This window comes from Barbus barbus, assembly GCF_936440315.1.
Source record: "Barbus barbus genome assembly, chromosome: 37".
NCBI lineage: Eukaryota > Metazoa > Chordata > Actinopteri > Cypriniformes > Cyprinidae > Barbus > Barbus barbus.
The window spans coordinates 874,792-894,645 of record NC_136715.1 but is presented as its reverse complement, the minus strand read 5'-3'; the positions used below and the strand labels follow the sequence as shown (position 1 = coordinate 894,645).

General features: G+C 36.4%; 1 protein-coding gene across 1 annotated transcript in view; it reads right to left on the bottom strand.

Annotated features, from left to right (window-relative positions):
• The window catches only part of LOC306857121 (trafficking protein particle complex subunit 10-like), a 32,175-nt gene extending 12,680 nt beyond the window's left edge, over positions 1-19,495 (bottom strand). The window contains exons 1-16 of the mRNA XM_079396825.1: positions 19,335-19,495; positions 15,969-16,050; positions 13,967-14,102; positions 12,441-12,637; positions 10,587-10,782; positions 10,015-10,126; positions 9,560-9,807; positions 8,984-9,130; positions 8,778-8,892; positions 7,869-7,945; positions 7,694-7,785; positions 7,065-7,205; positions 4,561-4,685; positions 2,827-3,332; positions 1,221-1,362; positions 597-755 (exon numbers count right to left, since the gene is read on the bottom strand). Of these exons, the coding sequence (XP_079252951.1) occupies positions 597-755; positions 1,221-1,362; positions 2,827-3,332; positions 4,561-4,685; positions 7,065-7,205; positions 7,694-7,785; positions 7,869-7,945; positions 8,778-8,892; positions 8,984-9,130; positions 9,560-9,807; positions 10,015-10,126; positions 10,587-10,782; positions 12,441-12,637; positions 13,967-14,102; positions 15,969-16,050; positions 19,335-19,395 (2,536 nt within the window). The 5' untranslated portion in view covers positions 19,396-19,495. The remainder of the gene's footprint in view (positions 1-596; positions 756-1,220; positions 1,363-2,826; positions 3,333-4,560; positions 4,686-7,064; positions 7,206-7,693; positions 7,786-7,868; positions 7,946-8,777; positions 8,893-8,983; positions 9,131-9,559; positions 9,808-10,014; positions 10,127-10,586; positions 10,783-12,440; positions 12,638-13,966; positions 14,103-15,968; positions 16,051-19,334) is intronic.
• Between the last annotated feature and the right edge of the window lie 359 nt (positions 19,496-19,854).

Below are 19,854 nucleotides of genomic sequence, written 5' to 3'. Positions count from 1 at the left end.
TCTTCTGTATACTGGAATAAATAATTTTTTAATTACAAATTTTACCATTTATTTATATATTTAATTACAAAATGTATATAATTTATTACATTTATATTTATACTTTTTTTTGAACAAGGTCTGTTCATTTAATATTTTATAATATGCAAAAAATAACAAAATTACAGCAACATATCCCAATCCAACCCTTTACCCACCAGACATAAAGTATCAATTACATTGTACAAAGAAAACAGGAGGAAAAGACTGAAAAAAACAAAAACAAAAAAACAAGGAAAAAACACAATTATACATATTTTGGGATTGTATTTTTCTATTTATACTTATTTTGAAATTATTTATTTTAATGTTACGTTTTTATTATTTCATTTTGAATGTATTTATATATATAATTTATAACATTTATATTTATTTTAATATTACGTTTTTATTATTTAATTTTTATAGTTTTTTATAGTTTTTTTTAATTTTGAGTTTTATTTTGAGTGTTATTATAAAAATTCTGTTTTAATTTTACATGAGATAATTTAATACATGCGTATTAAGTATTCTGATTAGTGTGTATTTGTGTCATCTGAATCTGAAGCGTCTCTCACCTGCGCTGCTGCTGAGGATGCGGGCGCTGCATGTGGACGAGTGCAGCACAGGCATGGAGTCAGTGTTACTGAGCTGAAGAGCGTCGCCCTTCTTCACCGAATAGTGACCCGTCAGGATAGTGAACTTCACCTGCTGCGGCAAACCAGCCAACAGGTGCTCTGAGACAACAACACACAACAGGTGAGCCTGAGACACTGTAGACTGACACACACTCGCACACTCAAACACACACACACACACACACACACACACTACACACACACACACACATGTTGGTTTTTGTGGTTTATGGGGACTCTCCATAGGCGTAATGGTTTTTATACTGAACAAACTGTGTGTGCTATTGCCCTACACCAACCCTACACCTAAACTTAGCCCTCACAGGAGACTTTGTGCATTTTAAGATTTTCAAAAAAACACCATTTAGTATGTTTTTTAAGCCTTTTGAATTACGGGGACATAGGCAGTGTCCTCATAAACCACCTTCATATTGTAATACCTCTGTCATACCCATGTCATTATACAAATTTGTGTCCTCATAAACCACATAAACACGCACACACACACACACACTCCCACATACACACTCCCACATACACTCCCACATACACACCCACACACACCTGTGAGCGGCTGGATGCTGAGCTGAGGCTCCTGAGAGTAAACCTCATACTGAACGACAGGGTAAAGATGTGGCAGAATGAACTGCACTCGGCCCAGCGTCGCACACAGCTGCCGGAGAGTATACACACCTGGCTTCTGACTCTGACAAAATGACACATTCAGCAATTTTAAAAATATGTATGAAATCACATGAAAATCTGGTGTTTATCACAATTTTACCCTGTAAGCCTGAGATTCCCAAAACTTTTTTGTCAGCTGAACCCCTTTGACCTAAACTTGAAGTCTCCCCTGACATTTTAAGTTAATATTTCTATCATTTAACCATTCTCATGTTTTTTTTCAATGTTGGTCAGTGGTCACATGACATGTAGGTAAACAAAATATAAATTTAAATATAATATATATAAAATATAATTTAAAATAATAAAAAAAAAAAAATTTATGCATTTTATTTTTAAGTTTTATTTAGAATTACTCATTTTAATTTTACTTTATGATTTGAATTATTTTACTTTATATTTTTAAGATATAATTTTAGTAAACATTTTATTTAAACATTTTTATTTTACATTTATTTTTGCTACAATTTTATGAATTAATCTTAGCAAGTGTTTTATTTTGAGTGTTTTTCTTTTAAATGATTTATTTTATCTTTACATTTTTACGACTTAATTACTTTTAGTGTTTTATTCTGACTGCTTTTATTTTCAAATGATTTTTCTTTTACATTTTTATTATTTAATTTTTAGTAAATGTTAAGTGATTTATTTCTTTTTTAAAAATTTATTTATTTTTACATTTTTGTGATTTAATTTTTAGCAAGTATTTTTGGTTGTTTTTATTTTAAAGGGGTCATGACATGATAAATCAAATTTGCCTTGATCTTTTGGCATATAAGAGGTCTTTGTACCATTAATACATCCTGCAAGTTTAATACTAAACCAAAATAAATAAAAAATTATAAATAATAATAATAATAAAAAAGTTATCTATTTTAATTTCATATTTTTACTATTACTATTTAATCTAAAGTGTTTTATTTTGATTGTTTTTATTTTAAAATGATTGAATATAAAAAAAGTTAATTATGATCTATTTTTAGTAAGTGTTTTATTTTGATTATACTTATATATTAGTGCGCTTCCCAAATAAAAGTTTTTGTTTACATAATATATGTGCGTATAATGTGTATATTTATTGTGTATATATAAATACAAACACATACATGTATATGTTTAAGAAAAATACGTTACGTTTATATGTTCAATATATTTATATAAAATATAAGAATATAAATATATACATGTAAATATTTTCAAAATATTTACAGCATGTGTGTGTATTTATATATACACATAATAAATATACACAGTACACCTACATATATTATGTAAACAAAAACTTTTATTTTGGATTATTCACAATTAATCGTTTGATTGCACTAATATATTATATATATATATATATATATATATATATATATATATATATATAATGTTTTAAATTAATTTTTTGATTTTTATGATTCTTTATGAGCGTTTCATCAGCGAACTCCAGTTTGGGAATCTCTGCTCTAATCTGATTAAATGAAACAGTTCTTCTTACAGCTGCGGTGAAGACGATGCTGTTGTTGCCAGGCAACAGCGTGACATCCCTGGCCCTCAGCATCTGCGCGCCGTCCTCCGGAGCGTGTGCGGTCAGTGCGGTGTTAGGTGTGTCCAGCGAGGTGGCGCTGTCGTTCCGGCGCAGCAGCAGGTGCATGTTCCTGCAGGCCACGCCGGCGGAGCTCAGAGCGCTATCAGACGGACTGTGCTCCAGGATCTCGCAGAGCTCCAGCGCAGACGCAAACGCAGACCCCGGGCTGGCCGCGGGGAAAGTCACGGTGCCGTCGGGATTCTGAGCGGCCCGCTTCTGTGCCGTGGAGCCCGGCTGCTCCTGTGTGAAGTGTATGCTGGCGGAGATCTGCTCCAGCGTCACAGGAACGGGCATCAGACTGCAGAGACGCAGCTCCAGCTGCAGGGCGGCGCTCACGTGCACCAGCGCCGAGGACGGACGGAAACGCAGCTCCTGCAGACGAGTGAAGGAGCTCATGCTCAGAGCCACACGCGCGTCTGTCAGAGCCCAGAAACACAAGATTAATGCAGTCAGTCTGATACAACAAACACTAGGGGTGTAACGGTACATGTATTCATACCAAAAATTTCAGATCGGCCCGCATGTGCACCGATCAATCGCTGTAAACGCCTCTTCCTCTTTACTACTAGTTTTAATGCGAAATAAACATGAATGAACATCTGACCCCTAACCGTAATCACTCAGTGTTTCAACCATGGAGCTTGCAAACAATATCACGTAGCATTTCATTTACCTCAGGCAAGTCATTAGTGTCTACAGCTCATTATTTACTAGAGAAATGACATGTAGAGAAGAGCATTTCGTGAAATACTAGACTATACATTATATTTATTTTACCTGTTAGTGATGTCTTAATTATTTAATGTGTTTAAATAAATTTTATATGAAACATGTAATGACTGTGTAAATTATTATATTTCAACAACAAACAGAAATTGTATAATTTAGAAGTTAATTTAAAAACTATTTACATGTTTGCATAATTTGAGTGTTGATTATTATAGTTAAAAATAAACAGTAGCCTAATTGAATTTAAGTTAATTGTTAATTGTAATTAGATAGTAATGTAAAAGGGCTTCCTGTAGTTTAGAGCAGAAGCTGAGGTAGATTTTTTTTTCCCCTAAGAAAATTAATTATAATTGAATTTATTTAAAGAAAGAGCAATTTGTTAAGTAAACCATTGGTAAATAAAATAAAATAAAAAAGGTTTGTAGCCTAGATGCTGTAGCATCCTTTCTGGGAAAAAAGAAAAATACCTAAATATATTTATAATTGTATTTATTTAAAATGTGTTACATTTTTTAATATTTCATGTTTTTTATAATTCATTCAAGAGTCATTATTGCTCTTAGACAAGAACAGATGGTTCAGATGGCAACTGAGATTAATTCACTCAGAACCTTTCAGATTAATTAAAATAAATAAATATATTTTTATAATTTTACTTTATAAAATATTCTTTATATTATATTTTTATTATTTAAAATCTATACTTTTATTATATATTTACATGTTTTATATATTTTATTATTTCTAATTATTTTACAAAATTACTTTTATTTTATTTTCATCATTATTTAAATGAACAATGTGAGAACAGACATGAGACCTGGAATAAAGTGTACGGTTCCGGCACTTTTATAGTGTTTTTGTCAGGATTAGCTGTGACTGCTGGAGTAAACACACTCAGAACACAAAGCTGACCTTTCTGTTGACCTTCGGCCTCTGCGGTCTGGCTGGCAAAGGTCAGGATCTCCTGGCAGAAGTGTCTCCTCTCTTCATCGCTCAGGTTGGTGTCGCTGGCCAGCAGAGCGCTCGTCTGCAGGTATCTACAGACACGGTCAAGAAACCACACACACCCTCGGGTGACAGATGATGACACACATTTATCCAAAAAAAAAAATTTAATATATATTTATAGGTAATACAGTCAAACCAAAATTTATTCAGACACCTTCAACACCTCAGTTTATTCTTTATAATTTAGAAAATGGTATTAAAATATGAGAAGAGCTCAGAGTTAATCTGTGTCAGAACAAATTGATCTTGATGATGTCAGATAACTTTGATAGAAAGGTATGTAATGAATTTGGTTGAATAGCTGTCAGATGTTACATTTAAGACACAATTAGATAAAACCAATTTAGCTCGACCAATCACCAAGCAGTGCTTCATTTAGTTCAGTCTGTGGAGGAAAAACATCACATTAGCAATTAAAGAAAAACACTGGAGGAAAAGGTTAAAGTGTCTGAATCATTTTTGCTCCCAATTTTACTGCTAGTCCACTGTATTTTGGTTCAACTGTATATATATATATATATATATTTTTTTTTTTTTTCATTTTATTTTATAACATATACAGTCCCCTCCATAAGTATTGAACAGTAAAGACAAAATTGCTCTGTTGGCTGTGGAGTCAAAACATTTGCAAATATGATTAAAAGATGAATATGAGACAAAACTACAGAATGTCACATTTTATTATTAGCCGTTTCAACACATACATGTTTTACCAAATAAAAAGAACAGCACTTTTAGAGTTCATCCCTCTATCTGATGTGACCATAAGTATTGGAGCAGTTGAACATAAGGCAGATATAAAAGATTAAAAGCTATTATTTAGTAGCAGATCCCTTGCACACAATCACAGCAGTGAGTCTGGGACCCATAGACATCACCAGACTCTTGCTCTCATCCTCTGAAATACTTTTCCCAGCCTTTAATGCAGCCAATCCCAATTGTTGCTTGTTTTGGGGAGTTTCTGCCTTTACTCTCCTCTTCAGCTGCTGAAATTCATCTTCAATCAGATTTAAATCTGGAGATTGACTTGGGCAATCTAACACTTTCCATCTCTTTGCTCTTATTAACTCCTTGACTGAACTGCAGGGTGTTTTGGGTCATTATCCTGATGCAATATGAAGCACTTCCCAATGAATCTGGTGGCATTTTCTTGAATATTGGTAGGCGAGATGGTTTTGTATCCTTCCAAATTCATTCTGCTACTGTCATCATACATTAAGTCATCAGTAAAGTTGAGAGAGCCTGTTCCAGAGACAGCCATGCATGCCCATGCCATGACACCACCTCCACCATGCTTTACAGATGAGGCTGTATGCTTGGGATCATTGCAGTTCCCTTTTTTTCTCCACATGTTTGCTTTCCCATCACTTAGATAAAGGTTCATCTTTGTCTCATCGGTCCATAAACACAGGTCCAAAACTCTTCTGGCTCACCTTTGTGCTCTTTTGCAAACTCTAATCTTGTCTTTCTATGTTTGGTGCTGGTCAGAGGTTTGCATCTTGCTGTGTAGCATCTGTAATTCTGTGTCAAAGTCTCCTGAGGACAGTAGATTGTCAGAGCATCACCCAGCTTTCTGGAAGTTGTTGCTGATTTTACAGACACGTCTTTTAGGATTCATTTTCACAGCTTTTATGATTTGTCTGTCATCAGCTACTGTTGTTTTCTCAGCCGATCAGGTCTTTGTTGGTTGCTGGTGTCGCTGGTGGTTTCCAAACTCTTGATTTCTCCATGCCCTTTGTTTTTGCTAGAGCTCTAATTGACTTCCTCTTTTCTTTTAGCATCCAAATTGCTTGCTTTTCTCTCAAAGTCAGCTCCCTCGTCTTCATCCTGGTTTGTGTGTCATCATCGAATGCAAGATTCAGAATACAGAAGTAATGGATATAACTGATACGACACATTCCCTGCTTTTAATATCTGAAGAATTAATGCAACAGGACACAGCTGATCACTTAGAAAGACCTGTGAGGCAACTGCTCCAATACTTATGATCTCATCAGATAGAGGGATGAACTCTAAAAGTGCTGCTCTTTTTATTTGGTAAAACATGTATGTGTTGAAACGGCTAATAATAAAATGTGACATTCTGTAGTTTTGTCTCATATTCATCTTTTAATCATATTTGCAAATATATTGACTCCACAGCCAACAGAGCAATTTTGTCTTTACTGTTCCTATACTTATGGAGGAAACTGTGCATGTCTGTGTATATATATATATACTTTTTAAAAATTTAGTAAATATAAATAAATGATAAAAAAATATATTAAAATACTAAAAAATATATATAATGACATTTGTTTATTTTCCTGTAGTTTTATTAATTTCAGTTTCATAATCTCAGGTGTTTTTCTATTCCTCTCATGTCCTGGAGGTTGTGTGTGTGTGTGAGGTGTATGAGTGAAGGATACTCGTCCATCTTCTGCATCTGTTTCTGACACTCTGCGATCTGTTTGCGTGTGTGTGTGAGCGGCAAACTCCAGCTCTCCGACACGTATGACTTCAGAGAATCCAGCAGGAAGTTCTCAGCACTCTGAGGGTCACCCTTCCTCCTGCACACACACACACACACACACACACACGTGACTCTGGAGCACAGACGCAGTCATGAGTAACACAGGTATATTTGTAGCAATAGCCAACAATACATTGTATGGATCAAAATTATACATTTCTCTTTTATGACAAAAATCATTAGGATATTAAGATCATGTTCCATGAAGATATTTAGTAAATGTCCTACTGTAAATATATCAAAACTTAATTTTTGATTAGTAATATGCATTGCTAAGAACTTCATTTGAACAACTTTAAAGGAGATTTTCTCAATATTTAGATTTTTTTGCTCCCTCAGATTCCAGATTTTCAAATAGTTGTATCTCAGACAAATATTGTCCTATCATAACAAACCATACATCAATGGACAGATTATTTATTCAATAAAACAAATTGACTGGTTTTGTGCTCCAGGGTCACACTGAATCGACACAAATACACTCCGTCTGCGTCACATGTGTTTCTGATGTTAAATCGCGCTCACATGTAGTACTCGGCCAGACTCTTCCCCACCAGCCGAGCCGAACGCAGCCGCCCGATCGCCCTGTACATCTCCATAGAGGCATGAGACAGCTCCTGATCAGACACACAAACCAAAAATAAACCCAGTAATCACAGCACTAAAATAAACACTCAGACTACAGAGACCGAACGCTCACCAGATAGTGTTTCTCAAAGGCCTCCACAGACGATAACGCCTCCTTCAGCTTCTTATACGGACTCTGAGGAGTGTTCACTGAGACACGGAGATTATAAACGCATTACAGACACGCTTTAACCACTGAAACACAATCTACACACATCTGTGAGCTGCTCATGAATCCTCGTTAGTGATGAGCTTTATTTATATACACACTAGCAGTCAAATGCTTGGAATAGTTATGATTTTTAATGTTCCTGAAAGAAGTCTCTTCTGCTCATCAAGGTTGCATTTATTTGATCAAAAATACAGTAAAAATGGTGAAATATTATTGCAATCTAAAACAGCTGTTTTCTATGTGAATATGTGTTAGGCTTTAATTTATTTCTGTGATCTGCAGCTGTATTTTCAGCATCATTACTGCAGTCTTCAGTGTCACATGATCTTCAGAAATCATAATAATATACTGATTTACTGCACAACAAACATTTCTGATTATTATCAATGTTGAACACAGTTGTGCTGCTCAATATTTTTGTGGAAACCGTGATACATTTTATTTTCCAGGATCCACAGATGAATAGAAAGTTCAAAAGAACAGCATTTATTTGATACAGAAATCTTTTGCAATATTAGAATGTCATCATTATTGTACAAGATTAAATTGCTATTTAAATCAATGTGATAAACGAGTTAAATCAAAAGTAATCTGATTATATTACCTAAAATCTGTAATGAAATGGATTACGTTACTGACTACAATTTGTGTCAAGTAATCTGGAATCAGTGACGGATTTTAATTTGTAAGTAATCTACTCAGCTCTACATATACATATAAATACATATGTGTGTATATAACACACACAGTTGATAAATTTGAGCAGCATCAAACATAATGGAAAATGATGCGTTATTTCATCATATTAACCTGTTTCGGGTCTCTCTGCTCCCAGACCAGCCAGCAGGTCGACGGTTTTGTTCAGGTCCTCAGAGTTCGGGCCGTTCTCAGACACCAGACCGCACAGATCGCCCAGAGACCTCAGCTGCACACAATATCACACACGAATAAAGAAATAAGCCCAAACGGGCCACTGTCACGTGCCTTCGAGTGTGTTAGCCATGTCTGATCCGTACCTTCTCAGTAGCGTAGGTCCACAGGCCCACAGTGTGGGAGGAGTTGGCCTCTAGTTGGCTGCGGTCGCAGCAGCCCTCGATCCGGTGCAGGACCTCCAGACAGCTGAGAAACACCCAGCAGTCCAGAGCGCCACTCACCACAGACACCTGCAGCACACACACACATCAGAGCTGCCTGAAACACACCCCAAACACATCTGAAACACCCATAACGCCTCAAACACGATGCAAACACAGCTGAAATATGCCCCAAACATGTCTGAAACATGCCTGAAACTCCCCAAAAACAGCTGAAATACGCCCCAAAAGACTTGAAACACGCCCCAAAAATGGCAGAAATACACCCCAAAAATGTCTGAAATACACCTGAAACACGCCCCAAAACTGCCTGAAACATGCCCCAAAACGCTTATATCACGGCCCAAAACGACTGAAACACGTCCCAAACATGTCTTGAATACACCTGAAACACATCTGAAACTCCCCAAAAACAGCTGAAATACATCCCAAAAGATGTCTGAAGTACGCCCCAAAAACGCTGAAACGCCCCACAGCTAGCACCGTGTACACACACACCTCCAGCAGCCGCAGCTCCTGCACGCAGTTGTGTAGCAGCTCGAGGGCGCGGGCGGTCACCTCCCAGGGTCTCTGCAGGAAGATGAGCAGCGTACACTGGCGGGAGAACAGGTAGCTGCGCAGGTCCAGCAGACTGGCTTCTCCTCTCTGGATCAGATCACGCTTCTCCATGTCGATGGGCCGCCGCAGCAGCAGCCCGTTCCAGCTCCGCACCGGCTCACAGAACGAGCCCAGCCAGTTAGCGCCGTCTGAACGCCAGCAAAACACACACCACCAGAGTCACACCTGCTCAGACTCATCATCTGAATACATCATCTCCATTTACTTTCTTAATTTCTCTACTGTGAGCATTTCTTGGGTACACGTTATTCCAATCATTTCCTATTAAAAAGTGAAGTAAAATTTTTAAGTGAAGCTGTGTAACACAAGGCATTAATGCACAGAGGACAGTTTACCTCCAGCGCCGAAGTTGAGCACATACTGCGTGAAAAGAGCGTCTAGTTCATCGTACTGGACCAGAGCGTCTTCAAACTGCTGCAGCATCTCGAACACAAACGCCAGCTCCTCCTGATCAACACAGATTCACAGATCATTAGTGTCCCTGCAGCACAAAAGCAGTCATGAGTAGCACAGGTATATCTGTAGCAATAGCCAACAATACATTGTATGGATCAAAATTATACATTTCTCTTTTATGACAAAAATCATTAGGATATTAAGATCATGTTCCATGAAGATATTTAGTAAATTTCCTACCGTAAATATATCAAAACTTAATTTTTGATTAGTAATATGCATTGCTAAGAACTTCATTTGAACAACTTTAAAGGAGATTTTCTCAATATTTAGATTTTTTTGCTCCCTCAGATTCCAGATTTTCTAATAGTTGTATCTCAGACAAATATTGTCCTATCCTAACAAACCATACATCAATGGAAAGATTATTTCTCAGTTTCAAACACATGACTGGTTTTGTGGTCCAGGGTCACAAGTATGATATCTGAGCGCTGTGATTGACGGCTCCCACCTGCACCATGAAGTAGTCGCAGAAGCTCCAGCCGGGCTCGGTGCGTTTCTCTCGCAGCGTCCTCATGTCGTCCTCGAAGCGGCCCAGATTCCTGGTGAAGGACATGAGCAGCAGCGTGCGCAGCTTAGTGAGGAACGAGCTCCACGACTCCTGCGAGCGAGACGACTCCTTCAGCGGGTCGGACAGAGCCACACACCTGGACACACACACAAAACGCTTGCTTACACACACATTAGTGCATTAGACACTTCAATCACAATAAATACATTAGCATATTTAATTAAGATTTCAAATGCAGTTTACATGCTTTGATTGACTGTGGCTCTATCCTGTTAAAATACGTAAAATATCTGAGAGAGGGATGCGTTAAGTTTGTTCATTCAGCTCAACGTCTCAATGTGATTTTTTATTATACTTTAAACATGTTAGATGCATTTACTAAAAAAGAAATGTATCATCTAATTATATTTTTGATAATTGTATGTTTTTGTCATATTTTGTTTTATTATAAGTATTTGTTTTATTATCTTTTAAATGTATAATTTCAATAATTTCCTTTATTATATTTTAATAACATTTGTATTTTTTTTAAAGTATAAAAAATAAATAAGAATTATATTTATTTAACTTAAGTAATCTTTCCTGAAACTCTCCCAGTCTTTTCTGCTGATATAATTGAAGCTTTGTGGGCAGTGGGAAAATAATAATAATGACCAATAAAATTAATATAGCTTAACATTTTACAATCCAAATAAATATATTCATCACATCCCTCAATTTTTACTTTATTTCTAAGATTTTAGTTATATTTCTTTAAAATATTTTATTTATTAAATTATATATGTTTTAATATATACATCTCTATAATTCTACTTAATGTTATTTTACACATTTAATGTTTTTACATTTTTTTTATTTATATTTAGTTTTGAAACACAAATGTTCTAAAAATTCAATAAACTATTAAAAATCTAACTCATACATTTCTAAAAAATATATATTTATACTGTGTGGGCAAATGTATTATTTTTTTTTAAATGGTCTGCTTTTTATTATATTTATTGATAAAAAATAAAATAAAAAAAAGGCACTATACTTATTCTACTTTTATTTTTTCATATATGTGACCCTGGAGCACAAAAGCAGTCATGAGTAGCACAGGTATATCTGTAGCAATAGACAACAATACATTGTATGGATCAAAATTATACATTTCTCTTTTATGACAAAAATCATTAGGATATTAAGATCATGTTCCATGAAGATATTTAGTAAGTTTCCTACCGTAAATATATCAAAACTTCATTTTTGATTAGTAATATGCATTGCTAAGAACTTCATTTGAACAACTTTAAAGGAGATTTTCTCAATATTTAGATTTTTTTGCTCCCTCAGATTCCAGATTTTCTAATAGTTGTATCTCAGACAAATATTGTCCGATCATAACAAACCATACATTAATGGAAAGATTATTTATTCAGATTTTTATAACTCTCAATTTAAAAAAAATTGACCCTTATGACTGGTTTTGTGCTCCAGGGTCACTTTTTATTTTTTATAATTGTATTTATATAGCATTGTAACAAATCCAAGTATAAAAAAACATAAAATGAATGTAAATTACACTAATTCAGTTGATCAGGCTCAGTTATGGATAATCTCAAAACACTGATAATAACCACTGATTAATTGGTGATGATGTGCCGCAGAAGTTAAACCCTCAGCTGTGACTGACTGCCGCGTGTGTTCATCAGACGCTGAGTGTGTAAAGTAATCATCAGCAGTAAATGCCCAGACAGCTGCTGCGTCAGAGAACAGAGCATGCTGGGATCAGGAGCTATTTCAGCCGCTCACCTGTCGCTCTGCTTGTTACAGAAGTCGTTGCGGATCTTGTCGACGATGGAGGTGCGCGGCAGGATGTTGGTCTTGTTCTTCTTCTTGTTATCGCTTTCCACCACAACGATGAGCCAATCCACCGATCCGTGCAGACGCAGAGCAGCCTGCCAGCGCTGCATGTCCTCCTTCACCGACGCCTTGTACACCTCCGTGTCCTGCACACACACACACACACACACACACACACACACAGGCACAGGCACGCACACACACACACACACACACACACACAGGCACAGGCACGCACACACACACACACCTCTGAATGCCATACTATCAACTGTTTTTAAGACAGCAGCGTGCAGAATGTGAATCTTCTGTATGTATTGAACACCCGTGATACATGATAATGTACTATATTTGCCAAATGTGCAACAGATCATACTGCACAGAATCTGTATCCCACAATGCAATGCACTCAACTTAGATGTTTGAGCAAACAAGCTCAGACATTTGTACACAAAAATAGATTAAAACATTTGGATTCTACCAACATTTTTCCACTGAAACATTATTCTTTAAACTCATAACTGTTTTATAATTATTAAGTAATTATTTAGAAACATATATCCCAAAGCGCCTTATAAAACACAGTTAACGTCAAGATGCTCTTAAGATTTTATCAAGATTTATTACACATTTTTTATTTATTAAATTGTATATTTTAAAAATAATAATTGTAAGTATTTGTTTTATTACTTATTTTTTATTTTATACTTTTCGTGATTTTATATTTTTATTTACTTTTTAAATATAAATGTTATAAAAATGTAAGTGTAAAAAAAAAAAAGAAGAAAATAAATGTCAAAAATTCATAATTTTTAAATAATTTTTTTTTTTTTAAAACAGTGACATCAAGGACATAAACCATTACTATTTGTGTTGAATAATAGAGATATGTGAGCCTGTGTTTATTTCTGTAGCGCATCTCTCACATGCCAGCAGTTTCACTTTCACTTTAAATAAACTATCTTTGGCTTGGCATTTATGATAAATGTTGCTTATAATAAATGACACTATTTACATTTGTTTTCAACTTTTTGCAATTTCTACTCTATTTTTCATTGCTGTCCTGTTCTGAATACATTAAATGTTAAGGATTTGTTGTAGAGTGCAAGGAATTAAACACATTTACAGAGTTTTATAATGTTTGTAACCCTTTCATTTATTGGCATTTAAATTATTTCTGAATTTTAATAATAAAATATGTCTTATACACCAATGCAATTTTTTTTCTCTCTAATAATGCAATTCTGTCCCGGTGTGACTTATATGCACTACTCAGATGATGCTCTTAATTAAAAGGAAATAAAAAAGGTTTTGAATGCTGGACACTTCTTGCTTCTTTTAACACACAGCAGAAGAAATGAGACGATCAGACTCGTGCTGGATGATAAACTAACCTGCTAAAACTCGCACACTAGACGGCAGAGCACACTGTAGGTCATTTGGGACACAGCTATGATGTCTAATGCGAGACTCACGCAGCAGTCGGTCCAGTAGATGTGCAGGAAGGGGAACGTCAGCAGCGCTTTATTTCCTTCTTTAGGAAGCAGTTCCTCCTTAAACTGGACAAAATTAGCCTCCAGATAGATCATCTTCGGTGCTCGTCCGTAAGACCTGAGACAAGAAACATCTGATGAATGACACGAGATGAAGATCAATCCATCCCTGCTGGACCTTCATTTCCTTTAACCCTTGAGTGTCTGCATGAAAGCAGCTCTTATCAAACATGCAAACACTCTTATGAAATGCTGAGCTGGACAAACTCTTCCAGATCTGGCCCTTTCTGAAGAGGAAGAGCTTAATGACTGGATTTCCCAAGATCATGTGACAGAGAGCGCTTCTTTATTCAGGCTTTCTGCAGGATTTTTAAGCTCAAATTTAAGACCTTTAAACAATTATTATCAATAAATTATATAAATGCAATAACAGGTTTTATAATGAATTATCTTATCTTCCACCGGTTCACATTTATAGCTCTGCGTGTTTGCAGGGTAAAAACATGGGTGGATTTTCGCATTGGTCTGAACAAAACCAGCAGATGGGCTTATTGGAAATGCAGATTCATTCTCTGCCAGCAGGTGGCGCTTTCAGAAATATAACTGTTTCTCTGATAATGGCTGTACAGAAAGCAGCCGACTTTGAAACTGCAGAGCTCATATTTATTTAATGAAACAATTGTGGTCTTTCCGTACCCAAATTTAAGACCTCTTGAAATCATAATTAAGACTTTCTTGTACCATCTATTATCTTAAAGCATCTTATAGATCTTACTGGGAATGATTCATCTGTGCATAAGCTTCATTTTTTAATGTTTTGAGCTCGTAATGTTTAATCAGAATTTAGTGCCCTTAAACTCCGCCCCTCAAGCTCACACAGAGCCACGCCCACATCTCAACATCCAATCAACAACTGATGCACAGAACCAAGTCCCGCCCTACATTTAATCTCACTGATAATCTGTTACATTCAGATGAACATCACAATATGAATTATAAAGATCTGACGACGCTTCTGCTTCATTGTGACTCTACTAGGGATGTAACAATATCAAAATCTCACGATATGATAATAGCGCGATATGAAGTCCACAATACAATATTTATTGCGATATTTGCAAAGAAATTTGAGAGTTCAGAATGAAGAGCTCTAACCCATGTTCTTAACTAAGAAAACTTACATCAGAGAAAAGTCAGTGAATTGACTTGTAGCTGAACTTTAAATGGGACTCAGCACTATTTTTATTTGTGATATACTGTCTCAGTCTAAATGACATTCACACTGCTGTTTTATTAGAATATAATAACAATGACAGTAATAGCCACACACTGTAAAATAAATGAAAATGAATATTTGATAGGTATATTATTATTGCTTTACACTACAGTAGGATAATTACAATACCTCTTTCCTAATTTGTACACTTGAAAGAGATATTTTGAGTTTGGACTGCATTTAAACCGCTAGCTGTCAGTAATTCATGCTGCACTTTAAGCTTTTATTTTGAAGGAAACTCCAGCTTCAGTGAAAACAGGCACAAAAACACGTCTCGCTACAAATCTAGTGAAACGCTGTAATCATCTGCAGCTGAAATAAAGCAGAACTGGTGGCTGTTGTTCCCAAACGTGTGCTAAACTCACAGAACGTGAAATAAACTGCATTCATTCAGTGTGAACGGAGCCGTTCTGAGACGCAGAAAACACCGGATCATGAGCTGATCGTCTGAACCAAGTGCAGCTTCGCTTTAAAACAGACTTGATGAAGAGATTATATTGTGCTTTCGGTTTGAGTTCGTCTGACAGATACTGTGCTGAAGCATAATGACCCAAAACACTACTTTACAGACATTTATGTTAGAATAAGAAGTTTAAATATATTTTTAAAACTACACTCTTTGTCTGGAAGACTATCGTTTCATATCATCATGTGACCATGATAATATCATTACATCCCTAGACTCTACTGTATAATAAGAGCTCTCACCTCCTCCACTCCATGGGCTCTCTGGGCAGCTGCTGGGTCAGTGATCCGTACAGAGCCGTGAACAGGTTCTGATCGCCCGCACCTGAGCAACACACACACACACACACGTTACCAAACTGAAGTTTAATCTTTAATGTCATGGTGAAACCACAAACACACACATATATGTATAATGCTCAATTTACACATTCATACACACTCTCACACAAACCCAGCAGCTCTCACACTCTCACACACACACACACACACACACACAAACCCAGCAGCTCTCACACTCTCACACACTCTCACACTTTCTCACACAGCAGCTCTCACACTCTCTCTCACACACACACACACTCTCTCACACCAGCAGCAGCACACACTGACACTGATGAAACTCGCTGATATTCAGGGTGGAAACAGTTTCTAAGACAGCTGTACCATGACACTAATGTAGATGCTACAACTTTGACACACATACACTACCAGTCAAGCGTTTTTGAAGTCTCTTCTGCTCACCAAGCCTGCATTTATTTGATCCAAAATACAGAAAAAACAGTAAAATTGTGAAATAATTTTACTATTCAAAATATCTGTTTTCTATGTGAATATGTGTTAAAGTGTAATGTATTTCTGTGATCTGCAGCTGTATTTTCAGCATCATTACTCCAGTCTTCAGTGTCACATGATCTTCAGAAATCATAATAATATACTGATTTACTGCTCAACAAACATTATTATTATTATCAATGTTGAACACAGCGGAGTAGATTTTTTTTTAGATTTCTTTGATGGATAGAAAGTTCAGAAGAACAGAATTTATCTGAAATAGAAATTATAAATCTCTCTATTATCACTTTTGATCAATTCAAAGCATCCTTGCTAAATAAAAATATTTGTTTCTATAATTTATTTCCCCCAAAAAAGTTAGATTGACTGCAAGCTTTTGAATGGTGTAGTGTATAATGTTACCAAAGCTTTTTATTTCAGATAAATGCTCATCTTTGGATCTTTCTATTCATCAAAGAATCCTGAAAAATAAAATCTAGTCCGCTGTTTTCAACATTGATAATAATCAGAAATGTTTGTTGAGCAGTAAATCAGTATATTATTATGATTTCTGAAGATCATGTGACACTGAAGACTGGAGTAATGATGCTGAAAATACAGCTGCAGATCACAGAAATAAATTACAGTTTAACACATATTCACATAGAAAACAGCTGTTTAAACTATAATAATAATTCACAATATTACAGTTTTTGCTGTATTTTGGATCAAATAAATGCAGGCTTGGTGAGCAGAAGAGAGTAGACTTCTTTAAAAACATTAAAAATCTTACTATTCAAAAACGTCTAGTATAACTTGATGCTAAAAGCTGATATTTCCATTAAGATTCTTGCCCTTACGAGTGCTGCAGGTGTAATTGGACTCATACTGTAACTCACTATCAAATGAAACAGCAAAAGCCTGCAGTACAGTGGCTGTATTTGATAGCATTACGTAGACGGATAGATGATACCGGTGCTCATCTCTCAGTTCTGACATGATTCACCAAGCTACAGCTAACAGTATGTGCTCAAATAAACCCACCGTGTGTTCTGTTAGTGTACGTGTTGTGACCCATGAATCTGCAGGAGGCTGCTTCTGATTACAGGTTAAGCACTTTCAAAATGATTCAGACTGATTCAGGAAATAATGGATATTTATGGATATGAACCGATTCAAAAGACAGATTCATTTAGCGGTTTATTCCACACAAGCAATATTAAACACACTAAGAGCAAAGCTGCAAGATAGATGCCAACTTTATAATGATAGCAAGTCTATATTTCAAACAATTATGAATTAATTATTCAGTGAATTCTTCAAACAGATTCATGGAAAAGATCCGATTCAAATGAACGATTCGTTTAGGATTTTACTCCACACAACAAGCAATATTCTGCTAAAATCAAATCTGCAGATTATAGACTCGATCAATATTGTTTTAAAATTCCTGTTAAATTTCCAAGAATTATTCATTAATTATTCCATAAAATATTTTAAAAACAAATCATAGATGTGAACCGATTCTTAGAAAACAATTTGTTTAGGGTTTTACTCAACACAAGCAACATCACACCAAGAGAGAACCTGCAAAATATAGACTCAATGTGTTTTTAAAATTCTCTGATATTTCAAGAAATTATTCATTAATTATTCCATGAACTATACAAACCGATTCATGGAAAAGAACCGATTCAAATGAACGATTCGTTCAGGTCTTTACTCCACACAAGCAATCTAAGAGCAAAGCTACAGAACACAGTCACTGTACAAATCCCTGATATTTCTATGATTTCTATGATGATGTGAGGAATATCTCTCATTATGAATCAGATATCAGTGAAGCATCGCTGCTGCAGCCAAAGACAGAATGAATCAGTGACATCAGAACACAGACTGAGTGTATGAACACACACACACACACACACATCTGTCTGTCACTCACACACACACACACACACAGACACTCACTCACTCACACACACACACACACACAGACACTCACTCACTCACACACACAGACAGACACAGACAGAGACACACACACACAGACACTCACTCACTCACTCACTCTCTCACACACACACACACACACACACACACACACACACACACACGTCTGTCTGTCTGTCTGTCTGTCACTCTCACACACACACACACACACACACACAGACAGACACAGACAGAGACACACACACACACACACACACACACTCACACACACACACACTCACTCACACACACACACAGACAGACACAGACAGAGACACACACACACAGACACTCACTCACTCACTCTCTCACACACTCACACACACACACACACACACACACACACACACACACACACACACACACACACGTCTGTCTGTCTGTCTGTCTGTCACTCTCACACACACACACACACATCTGTCTGTCACTCACACACACACACACACACACACACACACAGACAGACAGAGACACACACACACACACACACACACACACACTCACACACACACACACACACACACACAGACACTCACTCACTCACACACACAGACAGACACAGACAGAGACACACACACACAGACACTCACTCACTCACACACTCACACTCACACACACACACACACACACACACACACACACACACACACACACACACACACACACGTCTGTCTGTCTGTCTGTCTGTCACTCTCACACACACACACACACACACACACACACACACACACACACACACACACACACGTCTGTCTGTCTGTCTGTCTGTCACTCTCACACACACACACACACACACACACACACACACACACACACACACACACACGTCTGTCTGTCACTCACAGGTCACTATAGGTTTGTTCTCCATCGTGTAGATGATGGGCTTCTCCTCATGGGGCTCCATGGGTTCCGTTCATCGGCTTCAGTCCTCCATCAACAGAGTAATCGATCACAATCACCGCTGCTAATGTATCGATGAGGCCCCTTCACTCTCCATTTCCTATCTGCTGACACGGAGTGACGACTTCCGCCCGCGTCACTGCCACACCGGATGTACACGCACTGCTTTGGACAAAACAAGTCATCATAAAAGCTTTAAACCAATTTTTTTTCTTTCTGTTTTTAGTGACTTATAATTCTCACAGCTATTGCTGGTTTGTAATGCACTTTATTCTATTTACACTGTGAATTATTCATTGCACGCAAAGACAACTAATGTTTCGTATGTTCATTTTTAACTTAGTCTTTATTTATTATTTTATGCATGCTTGTTATTGGTCGAGTATAATTTACTACACAGCATAGTTACTAAAACTAGAACCATAACAATTTAAACATATTCATTTATTGATATCAAATAAAC